Below are 18847 nucleotides of genomic sequence, written 5' to 3'. Positions count from 1 at the left end.
GAAAGAGGAAGGCGATGACGGCCACCTTGGATGGCCTATGATTGGACGGAATCCCCGGCGTGCAGGTAAGTATGGCTGACTCCACAGGAGGTGAGGGGCAGAGACCCCTCCTCAGAATAGTCACCTGGAACATGAGGGGACTTAACAGACCAGTGAAAAGATCCAAAGCCTTCGCCCATCGAAAAAGCCTGCGGGTCGACGTAGTCTTTCTTCAGGAGACATTTTTTTTAAATAAATGTTTTTTATTGGGTTTTTGAATAAAGTATATTTACCGTTATGTACACAAAATAGAATACAGATATATATATTATATATATCGAAGGGAACACGCACAAAAAAACAAAACAAACAACAACAAAAAAAGTTAGAATAAAATAACTGGTCGGGTATTATGTGCTAGCTCAACAACAGCAGCTCTGTACAATTGGCAGTATTGTTTTTAACACATAAGTAGGCATCTGTATGTTGGGGCGGGGGGGGGGGAGAAACTGGGGGGGGGTACATATACATTTCGGCGCCAGGGAAACAATTACAGAACAATTACAGAGGGCAATATGCGAATAGGTCTGGTGTTGGTGTTGTTGCTTGCTTCTCCCGGACGGTTTTCACTGCCGTTGTCGTCTCGCGATCACCTCCGCTTCAGCCGTTCGTCCCGTCTTTCACACCGGATTTTCCTTGTTCGCTGCTCCTGTAGATGTCAAGTTTGTTATTGTTTCCCTTGCCCTCCTTCCGGCTGTCATTCCCTTGCCTCCCCCCCCCACATCACTGGTTCAGGAGACACTGTTAAGAGAGAAAGACGGACAAAGGGTAAGGAAAAGTTGGGTAGGGCAGACACACCAGGGGTGGGATTCTCCACAAACTGGCGCGATGTCCGCTACCCGGTGCCAAAAACGGCGCGGATCACTCCGGCGTCGGGCCGCCCCAAAGGTGCGGACGTCTCCGCACCTTTAGGGGCCAAGCCCTCACCTTGAGGGGCTAGGCCCGCACCGGAGTGGTTTCAGCTCCGCGGGAAAGGCCTTTGGCGCCACGCCAGCCTGCACCGAAAGGACTTCGCCGGGCGATGCATGTGTGGGAGCGTCAGCGGCTGCTGACATCACCCCCCGCGCATGCGCAGGGGAGGGGGTCTCTTCTGCCTCCGCCATAGTGAAAACCATGGTGAAGGCGGAAGAAAAAGAGGGCCCCCACGGCACAGGCCCACCCGTCCATCGGTGGGCCCCGATCATGGGCCAGGCCACCGTGGGGGCACCCCCCAGGGCCAGATCGCCCCACGCACCCCCCCAGGACCCCGGTGCCCGCCCGCGCCGCCTTGTCCCGCCATTCACAAGGTGGTTTAATCCACGCCGGCTGGAGAGGGTTGACAGCGGCGAGACGTCGGCCCATCGTGGGCCGGAGAATCGCCGGGGTGGGCCCGTCGACCGGCGCGATTCCCGCCGACCAGCGCGGAGCGATTCCCGCCCCCGCCGAATCTCTGGTGGTGGAGAATTCGGGACACGGCGGGGGCGGGATTCACGCCAGCCCCCGGCAATTCTCCGACCCGGTGGGGGGTCGGAGAATCGCGCCACAGGTATCTTTAACACAAGGGTTGGCCATATTGTTTAACCAAAGGACAGCCTTTACATCGAAGAACACGGTGAAGGACTCAGGGGAATGATACATAATGGGTAGAGGGATGCTGGAAGGGTCCTCGTTGTACTCGCAAATATATACGTCCCAAACTGGGACGCCAGCAAATTCATTAAAAAAGCGAAGATATCCGACTCCGAATTCCACCAATAAATCATGGGGGAGGACTTCAACTGCGTGCAGGAACCAATGACAGACAGGTCCAGCCCCAAATTGGGGCAAAATTAGGAATAGCAAGAGAACTAAACTCCTTCATGGAGCAGATGGAGGGGACAGGGGGTGGTGGGGGGTAGGTGGTGCGGCGTGGACCTGTTGAGGTTCAATAATCCGAGGGAGAATTCTCCTTCTCCAAAGTCCAACAAAACCTGCTCTGATTGGACTTCTTTGGAATAATAATAATCTTTATTAATATCACAAGTAGGCTTGCAATGAAGTCACTGTGAAAAGCCCCTAGTCGCCACATTCCGGCGCCTGTTCGGGGACACAGAGGGAGAATTCAGAATGTCCAATTCACCTGACAGCACGTCTTTCGGAATTTGTGGGAGGAACCCGGAGCACCCGGAGGAACCCCACGCAGACACGGGTGTAATGATGTGTATATAGGCAAGCCAGTGAAGAGTTAATTATTATATCTCAGTCTAATTCAAACACTGGAGGGCACCACCAGTTTTCAGTATATAAATCAGACCTCCGGGAATGCTGGGTAGTTAGCAAAGGAGAAAGACTGAGAAGCCTTGTCCCAAACAGCTTATACAGACAATTAAATACTTAAATATATATATGTATTTTTATTGGTTTTGTAATTATTTATAGTACCAGCCATGGGCAACACGTAATAATAATAAAGGACAGCACGGTAGCATTGTGGTTAGCACAATTGCTTCACAGCGCCAGGGTCCCTCGTTTGATTCCCGGCTTGGGTCACTGTCTGTGCGAAGTCTGCACGTTCTCGCCGTGTGTGCGTGGGTTTCCTCCGGGTGCTCCGGTTTCCTCCCACAGTCCAAAGATGTGCGGGTTAGGTGGATTGGCCGTGATAAATTGCCCCTCGTGTCCAAAATTGCCCTTAGTGTTGGGTGGGGTTACTGGGTTACGGGGATAGGGTGGAGGTGTTGACCTTGGGTAGGGAGCTCTTTCCAAGGGCCGGTGCAGACTCGATGGGCTGAATGGCCTCCTTCTGCACTGTAAATTCTATGTAACTATATGTAACTGAGAACAGCACGAGGAGAGACTTAGATTAGAGAGAGATAACACAAGGATATCATTAGTGACGACTAGATTATTGATTACTGCTGGACAGATTCAGCATTACTTTATTATTAACTATAGTTCAGTAGTGTGTGCAAACTTCATTTAGTTAATCGTTATCCATTAAATTAGGTTTGATTCAATCTAATGATTGGTGGTTTCTTTGTCATCAACTCATCGGACCATTCTGGCTCAAAAGGCAAAGAACAATGACATATTACCACCAAAGGTAATATAACACGGTACCCAGGGTGTCCACTGTAGCTAATTAGATAGTTTAGTGAGAATCTAGTAAGACAAGCTGAGGCGCAATTCAAATTTCTAAGCACCAACCTGTTACTACGGAACATAGAGGAAGCTCAAGCTCCATGACAACTCCGGATCACCGGTAAACTCCCCCTTCACATTCTGGGAGGCCCTGAAGGCAGAGATCAGGGGGACAATCGTAGCCCATAGGGCCCTGAGGGACAGGAAGGAAGAGGCGGCCACACAATGGCTGATCGGCTCCATATCAGGAGTGGATCGACGGTACTCCACGGCCCCGACCGTGGTGCTGCCGGTGGAGAGGAAAAGGTACAAATCGAATTTGACCTGCTCTCCACTGGGAAAGCAGTGAACCAGCTCCACCAGACCTTTATGAGCACGGGGACAAAGCCTGCTACCTACTGGTACACCAGCTGAGGAAGCAAGCAGCCACGAGGGAGATAGCACAGGCAAAGGACGGGAATCGTGGGCTGGTCACAGTGCCAGATGGGAGCAACGAGACCTTAACAACTTTCTACCAGAGACTGTACACCCCCGAATACCCAGAGGGAACTCGGAGATGAGACAGTTCCTCGACAGGCTAGGCACAGCAGCGGTGGGGGAGGAAACGAAACAGGGACTGAAGTACCATTAGGACTGGAGGTTCATGAAATACATCAACTCCATGCAGTCAGGAAAGGCACCGGGACCTGCCGAGTTCCTGGTGGACTTCTATAAGATGTTCACAGCAGCACTGACCTTGCCTGCAGGAGATGGTCAATGACTCGTTGTCAAGGCGGGTCCTGCCGCCCACACTGGCAGAGGTCTCGCTATCATTGATCCTTAAAAAAGACAAGAACGCAGCGGAGTGTGGGTCAGACACACCTCACATCTTTTTCCAATTAAGGGGCAATTTAGCCTGGCCAATCCACCTACCCTGCACATCTTTGGATTGTAGGGGTGAGACCCACGCAGACACGGGAAGAATGTGCAAACTTCACACGGACAATGACCTGGGTCCGGGATCGCACCTGGGACCTCGGTGCCGAGAGGCAACAGTGCTAACCACTGCATCACTGGGCCACCCGCATCTCACTTCTGAACTCTGACGCGAAAGTCCTGGCAGAAGGTCCAGCGAGGCAACTGGAGAGTTGCTTGCCAGAAGTAATCGTGAGAGATCAGACTGGGTTTGTCTAGGGCAGACAGCTAACAGCGAACATCAGACACCTGCTGAAAGTGAGCATGACCCCACTGGGGGAGGAGACACGAGTAATGATCGTCTCTCAATACAACAGAAGGCCTTCGACTGGGTCAAATGGAGGTTCCTCATGGAGGTGGTGGAATGATTTGGTGTGGCCAGGTTTCCCGTTGTGGGAGAGACTCCTGTACGCGCTCCGATGGTGAGCTTACGGACGGGCACCAACTCTGGCCACATCCGGCTGCACAGAGGCACAAGGCAGGGAAGCCCCTTGTCCCCACTGCTGTTTGTCCTGGCAATCCAGCCACTATATATCACTCTCAAACCAGTGAAGGGGTGGAGAGGCATCCAGAGGGGAGACAGAGAGCACAGAGTTTCACTCTATGTGCATAATCTGCTCCTCTATTTCTTAAACCCCTTAACCAGGGGAAAGAGCCCCAGCATCTTACAAAGAAGGCAGCACAGGGGGGTGGGGGTGGGGGGGTTGGGGGGGGGGGGGGGCGGGGGGGGGGGGCGGGGGGGGGGGGCCTTGACATGCCAAATCTCCTGTTCTACCACTGGGCAGCAAACGCAGAAATGGTGCGGGGTTTGGCTGCGAGAGCCGGAGGTGGAAAATGTCTAGATGGAGGAGAACTCCTGTATTGGAACGTCCCTCCAAGTATTGGCCAGCGCTTCACTCCCATTCCCCCCGAGCTACGATAATTATAACTGTGGGACTTCCTCCGCAAGGAGACCGCAATGGTCCCCCAGTTACCTGGTCACACCTTACCGGACTGGGACAGCGGATGAATTAGGGGACGGTAAATGCGCTGACATGTACGGATGACCATTCGAAGAGGTAAGGGCCCCACTGGATGAGACATGAGAAAGATGGGGGGAGGAACTGGGTGGGGTGATAGGGGGAGGTTCTGGATTGAGGCACTGCACAGTGTGAACTCCAAGTCCTCTGCACAAGGCTGGGCGTAACGCAGCTAAAGATGATGCACAGCGTCCACCTGACCAGGACACGTATGAGCAGGTTCTTCCGGGAGGTGGAGGATGAATGCGAGTGGTGCCAGGGAGCTTGGCCAACCACGCCCATGTGTTCTGCTCCTGCCCCAAGCTTGCCGGGTTCTGTATCACCTTTTCCAAGGCCATGTCCAGGGTCCTGAAGAAACACAGGGACCCCACTTTGGGTCAATGCGGTGGCAGGTGGCTCCGGGCATCTGTCCTGCCGACCACCATGACAGGATTCTGCACCAGAGTCAGTGCTTGGAAGGTCCTTAATTATGCAGAGGCAAATTCCCCACCGGCTCCCCTGGTAGGCTGGCAGCTGATTCCCCGCCCACCCTCAGCTAGTGGGTTCGGAGATTGTGGCACCATATTTAAACACCAGTCCAGCACACTCACCCAGCCCACTTGTCTTTATCAGACCCTTATTCCCGAAGTCCAGGCCACCCGCCATGTCCTCTACCCCAGGGAAAGTTGGCAAACACCATGGAGACCTTAGTCCAGCTGGCCCTGCTGGACGTGCTCTCCACTCTGCTCTCCATGGCCACACACTCCGGTGGTGGGCCCCATCAGGCTGTCGGCCACATGGGACCAGCTACCTTGACCTCACTTCAAGCTCAAAGAAGCAGGCCACCTTCACCTCTCCGGCTTGGGAAACTGTTGCTCAGGAGACTGGTACAAAAGGTGAAGTCACATGGCATCAGAGGTGAGCTGGTAAGATGGATACAGAACTGGCTCGATCACAGAAGGCAAAGGGTGGCAGTAGACGAGTGTTTTCTGAATTAAAGGTTGTGACTACTGGTGATCCACAGGGATCTGTGCTGGGGCCTCTGTTGGTTGTCGTGTACATAATCGGTTTGGAGGGAACTGAGGTCTGATTCATAAGTTGGTGGAGTGGCAGATAGTGTTGAGGATTGTCAGAGGATACAGCAGGACATAGATAGGTTGGAGACTTGCGCAGAGAAATGGAAGATGGAGTTTAATCCGGACAAATGTGAAGTAATGCATTTTGGTAGGTCTAACATGGAGGGGAAATATACCGTAAATGGCAAAATTCTTAGGAATACAAAAACCAGAGAGATCTGGGCCTGCATGTCCACAGATCTTTGAAGGTGGCAACACAAGGTAGTAAAGAAAGCATACGGTATGCTTGCCTTCATTGGACAGGGCATTGAGTATAAAAACTGGCAAGTCATGCTGCAGTTGTATAGAACCTTGGTTAGGCCGCACTTGGAATATTGCGCACAATTCTGGTCGCCACACTACCAGAAGGATGTGGAGGCTTTGGAGAGAGTGCAGAGGAGGTTTATCAAGATGTTGCCTGGTCTGGAGGGTGTTAGCTATGTGGAAAGGCTGAATAGACTCTGGCTGTTTTCATTAGAAAGACGGAGGTTGAGGGATGATCTGATAGAGGTCTACAGGATTATGAGGGGCATGGATAGAGTGGATGGGCAGGCACTCTTTCCCAGGGTGGAAGGGTCAGTCACCAGGGGGCATAAGTTTAAGTTCCGTGGGGCAAAGTTTAGAGGAGATTTGCGAGGCAGGTTTTTTACACAGAGGGTGGTGAGTGTCTGGAATGCGTTGCCAGGGGAGGTTGTGGAAGCAGATACATTAACGCCATTCAAAAGGCATCTTGACAAACACATGGATAGGACGGGTATAGAGGGACACGGCACAAGGAAGTGCTGAGGGTTTTGGCCAAGGTTAGTATCATGACCGGTACAGGCTTGGAGGGCCGAAGGGACTGTACCTGTGCTGTATTGTTCTCTGTTCTTTGTAAGTGCACCCACCCACAATACGCCAAGTGTAGGAAGAGGATGAATGATCTATTCGGCTCTGCCAGGGTAAGTCCTCTCTCAGCTCCCTCTACTGTCGAACTCTCAGCCTGGCTAATGTGCTCAAACAGCTACAACTTCACGGGTCCACTAGTGGGGGACACATATCAACAGCCACTCTCTCAACAAGATTTTCACAACACCAACATCCCATCAGTCTTGCTGCTCACACTCAGTCTTGTTGCTCACACTCAGTCTTGCTGCTCACACTCAGTCTTGTTGCTCACACTCCAGTTTCTGTCCCCCACAGGGTAGGGCGCACCATACACACAGGGGACATGCATTTCACCCACCCTCTGCTCCATCCCTCTCATCAAATCTCTTCCTTTTGTCCCATATAGGCCAAACTCATGCACAATAGACCGGGTTGGGATGACGGAGATCATTGGCCTCACCGAGTTCGAGGAGGCTGCTGCAGAGCTTGCTGGCGAGGACCGCGATCACTCCTGTGGCAATGCAGAGCTTGGCCCTCCCACAACAACGTAGCTCTCAGCTCTATCCTTTCACAATCTCTCCCTCAATGCCAGCAAAACTAAAGAGCTGGTCATTGACTTCAGGAAGCAAAGTGCTATACACACCCCTGTCAGCATCAACGGGGCCGAGGTGGAGATGGTTAACAGCTTCAAATTCCTAGGGGTGCACATCTCCAAAAATCTGTCCTGGTCCACCCACGTCGACACTACCACCAAGAAAGCACAACAGCGCCTATACTTCCTCAGGAAACTCAGGAAATTCGGCATGTCCACATTGACTCTTACCAACTTTTACAGATGCATCCTATCAGGCTGCATCACAGCCTGGTATGGCAACTGCTCGGCCCAGGACCACAAGAAACTTCAGAGAGTCGTGAACACCGCCCAGTCCATCACACAAACCTGCCTCCCATCCATTGACTCCATCTACACCTCCTGCTGCCTGGGGAAAGCGGGCAGCATAATCAAAGACCCCTCCCACCGGGCTTACTCACTCTTCCAACTTCTTCCATCGGGCAGGAGATACAGAAGTCTGAGAACACGCACGAACAGACTCAAAAACAGCTTCTTCCCCGCTGTCACCAGACTCCTAAATGACCCTCTTATGGACTGACCTCATTAACACTACACCCTGTATGCTTCATCCAATGCCGGTGCTTATGTAGTTACATTGTATATGTTGTGTTGCCCTATTATGTATTTTCTTTTATTCCCTTTTCTTCTCATGTATTTAATGATCTGTTGAGCAGCTCGCAGAAAAATACTTTTCACTGCACGTCGGTACACATGACAATAAACAAATCCAATCCTGGGGAAATTAACCTCAAGGGCTGCTACCAGGAGCTCATCACGCCACATGGATGAGTCCATTACTCCCTCTACCCTAAAGAACACAAAGATAACAGCAAGCCTGTGAATCTGTGATACTGGCTATCCTTGTTCAAAGCAAAGTTCATACAATGGTGGGTCCTCCTGTCAAGGGCATTGGTCACCTCCTGAAGGCACCACCGTGTTCCTGACTGAAATGCTGCTCAGGGCCCCAGTTGCTCCCTGTAAAATTCCAGAGGCAAAGAAATTGAGCATTGCCGTCACCTTCAGGGCCACCAACAGGGGGAAGCTTCCAAACCCACATCGTGTCAGGTCTTCCCGGAGAATGTGGCATATCCAGATCTCTGGACAATCACAGCCTTGCCCTGCACTGGCTTTCACCCACTTGTCAAAGGAAACACGTGGACAATAGACCCTTGGTGTTGCCCGTCACCTCCACAGTCTGGGTCTCTGCTTCTCAGTCTCCTATTGATGCTCAATCTCCTCCTGGCCCTGTCCCACATGCAGTGCCTCCTGCTGGAGCTGTTCGCGCAGATGCCTTTCCCTCCTCTGTCTCCTGCCTAGAATGAGGATTTGTAGTAAAGTTCCCTGGATTACTGGATCCATTCTCACTGTAACCTGCGCTCCCCAAAGCTACTCTCTTGTCTTCCACTGCGTAGCATTCCCAAATTTGACGTGAGGCTATTGAGTTGTGCCGATCCCTTTCAAAGCACAAAACTAGAAACCTGGCTTGCTCACGTGAACCAACATTCAGTGTTTCTAGTGTTCTTGATCACAGAAAAATCAAGAGGTTGGGAAAGAAAATAAGCCGCGGCTTGTTATTTAAAACAAACACATTCAAAACACGGGTGGTAAGAGGGAAACGGTGCTGTTTGAGCTGACCTCTCCAATCCTGTCCGTAACAATCACATTTCTGTTTGTAGGAGCTGGCTTTATTCAAACGTTCCATTGCCTTTACATTATGACAGTGATTACAATTTAAGAGTGCGCCATTACTTGTAAAGTGCTTTGCAAATATCCGGCGGTCGTGAAAGGTATGATTTCAATTCAGTCTTGCTTTTTGCCATTTAACAAAATGGATATGGGTTAACTGGGGAAAATACAAAACATATTTACAAGGATGATACCAGAGTTGGGACAGCGAACACGAAAGATCAAACACCCTCTGGTGCTCTTTTCTCTGACAGTAAGGTTCAAATTATGATTGGCTTTGCTCGGATAGATATAGAAAAGATGTTCCCACTCACGGGGAATTGCAAACACTAAATATCATAAATAAAAGACAGTCGCAAATAAATCCAAATGGAATTCAGGAGAAATGTATATTCCCCGAGATTGGTGAGAATGTGGAATTGCGTTCCCACAGGCACTGGCAAGTAGCATAGGGGCCTTTTAAGGGAATGTTCGATAAATTCATGACGGAGGAAGGCAGTATTTTTTTGAAAACTTAGAATGCCCAATTCTTTTTTTTCCAATTTAGGGGCAATTTAGCCTGGCCAATCCGCCTACCCTGCACATCTTTTTGGGTTGCGGGGTGAGGCCCACGCAGACATGGGGAGAATGTGCAAACCCCACACGGACAGTGACCCGGGGGTGGGATCAAATCCAGGTCCTCGGCGGTGTGAGGCAGCAGTGCTAAGCACTACGTCACCGCGCCGCCCAACTTCAATTATTCCTGATGCAGTTACAATCCTTCTTATCAACGTGCCACCATTGGATGATTTTAGCTGCAAAACAAAGAATGTTTTGCAAATGATTTATTCCGCAGATTGCTGAAGCTCAATCCATTACAGTTGCAACATGGACACTCAAATCGGTGGCTCATTTGTGTCCAATTAACAGGACGTTAATACCGCACATTAAGTTTTATTTCTGTTCGGCAACAACTGCCTCCGCACTGCAGAATTACAATGTGAAATTCTTTCATGTAACAAATTAATTGCCTGAGCAGATAAAATGTCTTTTGTTTTCGTTTTAAGTCTTTTTCAATCATGCTGCATTAACAAGTCAAATATAAATGATGCTCAGCCACATGTATCAAGGCAAGGCTAACTGGCAGTTCAATGTCGCACAGATAGCATCATTTTCCTGGAGGGTGGCCTCTCATGTCAAGGTCTTGGTCGGAAATAGCTGTGTCATCTTAAAAACCTGACTGTCCCAGCGTAGGTCCAAGCACTGAATCTCTCTTTGAGCTGCACAACCGTTCTTGCCCTCTGCTATCCTCTCTCATGCTGTTGGCACGCTGCTCACTCAGCATCCAGCCACTAGATGGAGTAAGAGCAACCCACACGGTGGTCCACGTGATCTTGGGGAGTGAGTTAGTCGAGAGGGTTGGAGACAGCCGTGTTTTTCAGTAGTTCTGTGTCTTGTAGTTATTTGATCTAATACTTAGCTTTTTCGGCACACTTAAGAATTCACAATTCATAGCGCAGTGTAAATAAATTAACTTTGATTTAGTACAAAGTCTGCATCTTCTTTGTAGCAACAGCGCAACCTTAATAATATTAATTTAAACAAACAAAGAACATCACAGTGTTCTGTTGCCTTGTTTTTCTGCCAACAAAGGCCAACTCTCCATCTCAACAATTTTCTTGCCTTTGTTTCTTCAAAGTGGAGACTTGGGCAGATGAAGCAGTTCCTTTTTAAAAAAAAATTTAGAGTACCCAATTCATTTTTTTCCAATTCAGGGTCAATTTAGCGCGGCCAATCCACCTGCCCTGCACATCTTTGGGTTGTGGGGGCGAAACCCATGCAAACACGGGGAGAATGTGCCAATTCCACACGGACAGTGACCCAGAGCCGGGATCGAACCGGGGACCTCGGCACCGTAAGGCAGCAGGGCTAATCCACTGCGCCACCGTGCTGCCCAGATGAAGCAGTTCCAGGGGAACTGCCAGATTGGCAAGTTACCCCCATGCCAGTTTGGCACACTTGCATCTCAACAGGTGGGTGTATGGCAATCGACTTTCATCTCACTCTACATGCAGTCCAGTCAAGATTGCCAGATAGCCTGAGTTCCTCAGAGTAGTGCCCTAAACCCAACCATGCTCAGCTGCTTCATCAATGATCTCCCTTCCAACATAAGTCAGAATTGGGGATGTTTGTGGATGACTGCACAATGTTCAACACCATTCGCGACTCCTCAGATAATGAAGCAGTCCATGTCGAAATGCAGGAAGGCCTGGACAATATCAACTCTTGGGCTGATATGTGTCAAGTTACATTCACGCCACACAAGTGCCAGGTATTGACCATCTCCAACAAGACAGAATCTAACCAACGCCCCTTACATTCAATGGCATTACCATCTCTGAATCCCCCACTACCAACATCCTGGGGGTTACTATTGACCAGAAACTGGACTAACCATATAAATACTTTGGCTACAAGAGCAGGTCAGAGGTTCAGAATCCTGCGGCGAGTAGCTCACTTCCTGACTCCCCAAAGCCTGCCAACCACCTACACGGCTTCAGTCAGGAATGTGATGGAATATTTTCTCCAAACCTCGATGAGTGAACCTACACCTCATGGACTGCAGCAGTTCAGAAGGCGGCTCACGACCACCTTCTCAAGGGGTATTTGGGGTATAAATGCCGGCCTAGCCAGTGGCATCCAAATCCCAAGAAAGAATGGCAATAATACCAGGAGCAGGAGTAGGCTACTCGGACCCACGAATCCATTCAATAACATGTTTGCTGATCTGATTGTAATCTCGACTGCAGATTCCCACCTATCCCCGATAACCTTTCACCCCCTTCCTTACCAAGAACCTATGTACCTTTGCCTTGAAAATATTTCAAGGCTTTGCTTTTGAGGAAGAGTCCCAAACCTCTGGGAGAAAAACATTCTCCTCTTAACGGGGCATCCCCGTATCTTTAAGTATTGACCCCCCCCCCCCAGTTCAGGTTCTTCCACAAATGGAATCATCATCTCCACCTTGGCCCTGCCAAGACCCTTCAAGAACTAAGGGATAAATCATGCCAAGGACACCGAAAATAAATCTACGGCACTTCTAAATAGTGCCGGGGCATCTTTTCTGTCTATCTAAGAGGGTGGATGGGACCTCAATTCAATGTTCCATCTATAATACAACACATCTGACAGTGCAGCACTAACTCATTCCTGCACTGGGAGTGTCAAATCTACAGCCTTCAGGCCCAGAGTAGCTTCAAGGAGCACTTCAAGTGAATTAGGTCAAGTTGAACTATGATTTCTCCAGGAGCCTCTCCTAAGTCGAGCTTTTAGCTTGCTGGCACTTGTTGTTTGAGCTACCGCATGGAGTGGGGCCACCCGGCTGAAGACTTGTCGAGTTTTAGCGGAGCAGGGCAGACAATCTGGGTGGAAATGTATGTTTCCTGTGTGTGAGTAGCATTCTGAAGAGGGAAAGGACATTGAAAAGCGCACAAAAACAAAAAACCTCTTCAATTTCTGCGGCATTGCAACCAGTCCACTGCCGAGATCAGCTGATCAAAGGAGCAAATCAGCTCTCCACAGCAACAGGCAAAAGGAATTCTCTCTGAGCTGCTTTTCTGCTGTGTCGATGAAATTAATTAGTGCTGGAATATTGCGAGTGTGTTTTGCGCGGTGAAGAATTAGAAAGAAATAATTGCCTTTGGCAAAATAAGAGGTGTTACCATGAATAGTTTGTTTCGACTGCAGAGGTTGGGAGGGCATTTTGATTCACCACACTGCACAGCAGAATGTTTTGCATGTTCTCGATGATGATGTGAACTGAATTTGTGTGCAGGTTGGCATAACAAAATCTACCATAGTTCAGACACTGCTTTTGATTTGCGGCAGGCTGCGTGTAATCATTGATTGATATCTCAGACTGATTCACCTTTTTATTGCTGGCAAAGTAACGGCAATCAGCATTTACATTGATGCAAAGTTTAAAATGTTCAGGGAACTTTTCAGCAACACAACTGGTACCAAGTCCACAACTTCATCACTGACTGCCTCAGTAACCTCGGGATGATATTAAAATTTAGCAGCCATCAAATTGCATGGCTCCTTTTTTTAACCCTGGCCAAGGAATAATAGAGAGCTATTAATTTAACTTCAACCTGTCATACCCTCATCTCTCACTGCGACAAATCTGAGTGTCCTCTCTGTCTGACTGGCTTCATCAATGTCAAGAGGAACAGCAGTTGACTTCTCCCCAATCGCTTGGTGCTCTCCAGGACTTTGGGGGGTGGATGTGCTGTGGGGAAGTGGATGAATGCAGGGATCTCCAGGTCAAAGGTGGTGATACCCCCAGCACAGGCTACACAGGCACAGGGAGGGTTAGCTTCCCCAACATGACAAAGCAACATGACATCAATAGGCCCAGGTTTTCATGAAAGGTTATTGTTGGTATCTGCAGCCTCGTGAAACAAGACACCCCCCTTTCAAAGGACCAGGTGGGCATTAATTGCTACTGGCTGTCAAGGTCACCATTGCCTTGAATTTCTTTGCCTCCAACTCCTTCCAAGAATCTTCTGTTTACTTCTTCAGGATTTCCCAATCTGCTGGCCACATGGGTATCACACAGGTGACCAATGTCTTGTTTGTATTTTTTTAAATCGTTCATGCGACGTGGGTGTCGCAGGCTGTACCAGCATTTATTATCCATCCCTAAATGCCCTGGAGGGGGCAGTTTGAGTCAACCACATTGCTGTGGGTCTGGAGTCACATGTAGGCCAGACCAGGTAAGGACGGCAGATTTCCTTCCCTGAAGGACATTAGTGACCCAGATGGGTTTTTATCACAATCGACAATGGTCATCAGCAGACTTTTAATTTCAGATATTTTCTTGAGTTTAAATTCCATCACCTGTCGTGGTGGGACTTGAACCCGGATTACTAGTCCCGCGACAATACCCATATGCCACCGCCTCCCCTGGAAGCTGCTGTGATTCTTTCATTCTTTGACAGTCACATCTCCAGACAGAGAGAGCAGGTGGTTCCTTGGAGACAAGTGTTGTCCTCTGTTGGCCTGGTTAAGGCTCCTGTGAGGAGAGGTAAAAAGGCAGCATGGCCACGAGGTTGATGACTGAGCAACACTTTGTGTAGTTGAAGATGCGATTTAGACCCCTGATCTAATGACATCCTTTAGTTTGCACCAGTGAAGGTTGTGGTCTTCTCAATGACACTGCGGAGAGGAATGGAGCTGCAGGCGGAGGGCGGTATAAAGGAGGGAACAAATGCATAATAATAATCTTTATTATTGTCACAAATGGGCATACATTAACACTGCAATGAGGTTACTGTGAAAATCCTCTATTCGGCACACTCTGGCACCAGTTCGGGTACACGGAGGGAGAATTCAGAATGTCCAATTCACCTAACAAGCACGTCTTTCGGGACTTGCGGGAGGAAACCGGAGCTGTGAAGCAACAGTGCTAACCACTGTGCTTCCATGCCACTGAGGTCGTAAACAATCTTCATCCTGAGAGAGTGACCAAGATGGAAGGTGGGCTCGATGGTTGTAGAAAGTTTGTGGTAGGTCCTAATGTTTAATTTTGCTTTCGCGGTGCTGACTGAAAAACCTGGTGTAAGAGTTGTAAGAAATTGGGCATGGAGAATGGGATGCGACAACTTTGGAGAGAAAGGGAGGTTGGTAATAGGGCGGTACTCTGCCAGGACAGAGATGTTAGGAGTGGCTTTTTGCCAAGGGGACTAATGAAGACAGATTTGAAAGGGCGGGAGACAGTACCGAACAGAGGGAGTAATTTACAATGTCAGCTAATATGAGCACCTGGAAGAGGGCTCATCTAGTCAGTGTGAAATTGAGAAAGCAGCAGGTGCTCAGGTGGACAAGATGAGTTCAGAAGAAAACTAGAGAATAACTTGAGTTCAGGACGAGAGCAGGAGGAAACATTGCACAAGACTTGGCTTCGAAGCTACGTTGACCATAAACTATCACCTCTGGGGTTAAAGATCATGTTAGACATGGAATGAGATTTCCTTTGCAGCTTGCGCCTGTCTGTGATATTTCTTGAACAGCGCAATTCATTGGAGGGGAAAGGCAAACAAGCTGTGTGATCATGAAGCCTGTGTTTAATATACTGCCTGAAGACAATGGAAATTGTTAACTGGAATTACCCTTAGACAGTGAGCAGTGCTGCTACTGCAGTCACCCATAGGGAAAAACTCGGCATTAATGGTCAAGTCCTGATAACAACGGCATCTCCTCGCATGTTTACAGAGGAAAATTGAATTTACTTCATAATCTATTGATCTGATCTCCTCAGTGTTCACACATTACAAGCTACCCCAGGGCAGCTTACATATAAGATAGCATTAGGCTCGACGCATGTCTCCTTATTTTGGGACAAAGAAGGGAATTCAAATTGGCATCCACACTGCATTTCTTCAATTGCCTTCACGTTGGAGCCGATTCTTTTTCCTCTTTAATTTTCTTCCCCCCCCCTCTGACTTGCTCTGGCACTTCTCCCTCAGTAACTCCTCCTTCTTCTCGGAGCTTTGACAAAGGATGTCCATGGGAGACTCAATCATCTGGGGCCATGACAGCTGAGCTCCATCATGGCCTTCCCCTGACACCGCAGGCAAGTGCTCAGAATCAGAGAATTCAGGTGGGAGAAATGAGGCTGGTTAGCACCTATTCCCTGGGCACCAGATGTGCAAAGCGGCCTCTGTGCGCAGGCACACTTTCAAGACATGACACGCGGCAGGTATCGTCTTGACACAAGTGTTAGCGCATGCAGTGAATACTCCTGATAGATTTACAAATCAGGTAGACCGTGATATCAGTCAGAGTGCAGCACTAATTTCAACATTTTAGCCAATGTCCTCTCTTAATGTTCCCAATTGAACTTGCTTTCAGCAACAGGATGGCTCCGTTGCTAGCTCTATTTAAAGCCATCATCAACTTTTTCAGGTTAATCGACGGTTGAAATTATTACGGGTGCTGCTACAATTCTACATTTATTTGGTGTTTTTGATAATTTCTTGTTTCAAAGGTCTACTGGGAGTGGTATGGTAGGTGTTGAAGTACTACTTTGCTGAATTCAAGGCCTCTGCACCAACCGGTTCCCCCCAATATGGATTCCCCTTGGAGTACACTATGACATGGAGAATGAGCAGAGGTGATCAGAGCAAGGCAAGATGCTGGAAGACGGAGGAGGACAAATGGGGGAAGGTGTTTTACCAAGGGTATTGAGGGATTAATTCTCCTACATAAACCTCAGCAAGGAATCGTGTGGGCATTGTCTATGCCTGACTTACAATGGTTATTACTGAAATCAGCCACCAACTGAAGCCACAATTGTAATCTCAGAGTAGCGCATTGATGGCATTGTCAATGGTTGTAAAGATAACCAAGATGATACATTTTATGTGTCTGCTCCTTCCAGAATGTTTTTTTTTAAAGAGTACCCGATTATTTTTTTCCAATTAAGGGGCAATTTAGTGTGGCCAATTCACCTAACCTGCACATCTTTGGATTGTGGGGGTGAAACCCACGCAGACACGGGGCGAACGTGCAAACCACACACAGAAAGTGACCCGGAGCCGGGATCGAACCCGGGTCCTCAGCGCCGTAGGTAGCAGTGCTAACAACTGCGCCGCCATGCTGCCTCTCCTTCCAGAATGGTACTGGTGACATTAGCAACAGTTGGCAGTCTGTTGCCCACTGTTGCAGAAGGGAGATCGCTGAGTCTCTCTACTCAATGGGAGTGAACTGCCTTTCATTCCCCGTGCCAGAGAATAGCATGTGACGTGCAGGGTTCCATGGGCTGCACCCACATTCACTTTGTGGACATTGTATGCCAACTCTGCCATGTGCCAGAACCAAAGGGAATCCACTCCCTCAACCTTTCCTGTGTGTAGGCAGTGAATCATAGTGGTAAGTGCCCCAATATTGTGGCAACAGTCATGGTGCTGTCATTTTGCAACAGTCCACTGTGCTAGCTCTAAACTCAAGAGTGTATGAGGAAGTCTTTAGGTTCAGGCTGAAACACATCAATAATAATAATAATCTTTATTAGTGTCACAAGTAGGCTTACATTAACACTGCAATGAAGTTACTGTGAAAAGCCCCTAGTCGCCACACTCCGGCGCCTGTTCGGGTACACAGAGGGCAAATTCAGAATATCCAATTCACCCAACAAGCACGTCTTTCGGGACTTGTGCGAGCTGAGGAAGGAAATTAATGTGAGGATTAGTTGCCCACTTAGAGCATACATTAATTTCTGAAATAAATTTTTAAAGGTCAGGTAACGGAAAAGCGTACTGCTTAATATTTTGTTCTCGGCCTCATTACGATAACACATTGTCCTCCCGAAAGATAACAAATGTGAATGGGAATTGTTTTTAAACCAAGGGCAAAACATTCATATTTCCTCTTGCGTATGTTCTCAAGGTTTTATTTCTTCAGAGTTATTTATTTCACACTATAAATATAATGGTTTTCAACTGTATAATTCAGAGTGCTGCGGAATGGCTATTTCGCCAGACCACGGCCCTCTCCGCAAATATTTGTGTCAAAAAAATTTCCTGAATCGAAGCATGAAAAATTTGTCTTTATTATACTTTCCACAACAGGAGGAAAGGAGCACCCAGAGGAAACTCACGCAGACACACGGAGACCTCCCAGCCAGGGCTGTTCTCGCCGTCCCTCAAGACCAAGGCCAGGAACGTGAAAGGTGCCAATACTACAGCAATGGGCAACATATAGGAGGGCACTTGGGAATTGTCCTGCTGTTCCACTTGGTCAGTTCTTCCGTGTTCCTGACTGAGAGACAAGGGGCTTCCACTGAAGCTGACAACTCCCGTTTTCAGAAAGCACGTTGGGGAAACAAAATAAAGAAAAAAAAGCACTTACAGATTAACAATATCAAACAAAACCTAGTTGTGCCTCAGCGAGAAGTCCAAATAGCAAAGCAGCATTCAATCTAAACTGCTAAAATTGAAGCAGAATGATGACATATTTCCACATCATGCAGGAAGCCCTCAAATCCAATTAAGCTGAAAAGTTCAACAAATTTCCCAATTACAAAAAATAATTAAAAGATGCAAAGAGAACGACTGCGATCGAGAAAATTGGTGATTGAAAGGTTTACGTTAGAGTATTGTACTGGGCCTCCCAGAAGGAATCAAAAAGGGGAATATCAAGCAATTTGTAGCTAATTGGTTGCTGGAAGCAGTGGGATTAAACTTCATAACTATCAGCTGCAGTTCAAAAGGTTTTGTGGTATCCCAGTGGATAGATCGTGTTGATCACACCTCGACCTGACACAGTTCTCCATGCACTGTGCTGATTTGGTTGCCTTGTCACTCGATGAGGTGGTCAGTTCTGGCTATCACCATCTTCTTCTTTGGCTGGGTGTCAATTTTTAAAACATCTAATTATGCTCCTCGGAATATTTTAGGAGCCCTTATTGTCTCCAAGCATGATCCCATTATGGACCT

General features: G+C 48.4%; 1 protein-coding gene across 1 annotated transcript in view; it reads left to right on the top strand.

The window, feature by feature from the left end:
• LOC140427207 (protocadherin-1-like) overlaps positions 1-18133 on the top strand; it is a 577095-nt gene extending 558962 nt beyond the window's left edge. The window contains exon 4 of the mRNA XM_072512814.1: positions 17981-18133. Within this exon, the coding sequence (XP_072368915.1) occupies positions 17981-18078 (98 nt within the window). The 3' untranslated portion in view covers positions 18079-18133. The remainder of the gene's footprint in view (positions 1-17980) is intronic.
• The last annotated feature ends 714 nt before the right edge of the window (positions 18134-18847 follow it).

The sequence above is a fragment of the Scyliorhinus torazame genome, chromosome 7 (genome assembly GCF_047496885.1).
Source record: "Scyliorhinus torazame isolate Kashiwa2021f chromosome 7, sScyTor2.1, whole genome shotgun sequence".
NCBI lineage: Eukaryota > Metazoa > Chordata > Chondrichthyes > Carcharhiniformes > Scyliorhinidae > Scyliorhinus > Scyliorhinus torazame.
This window is presented reverse-complemented; position numbering and strand designations above follow the sequence as displayed.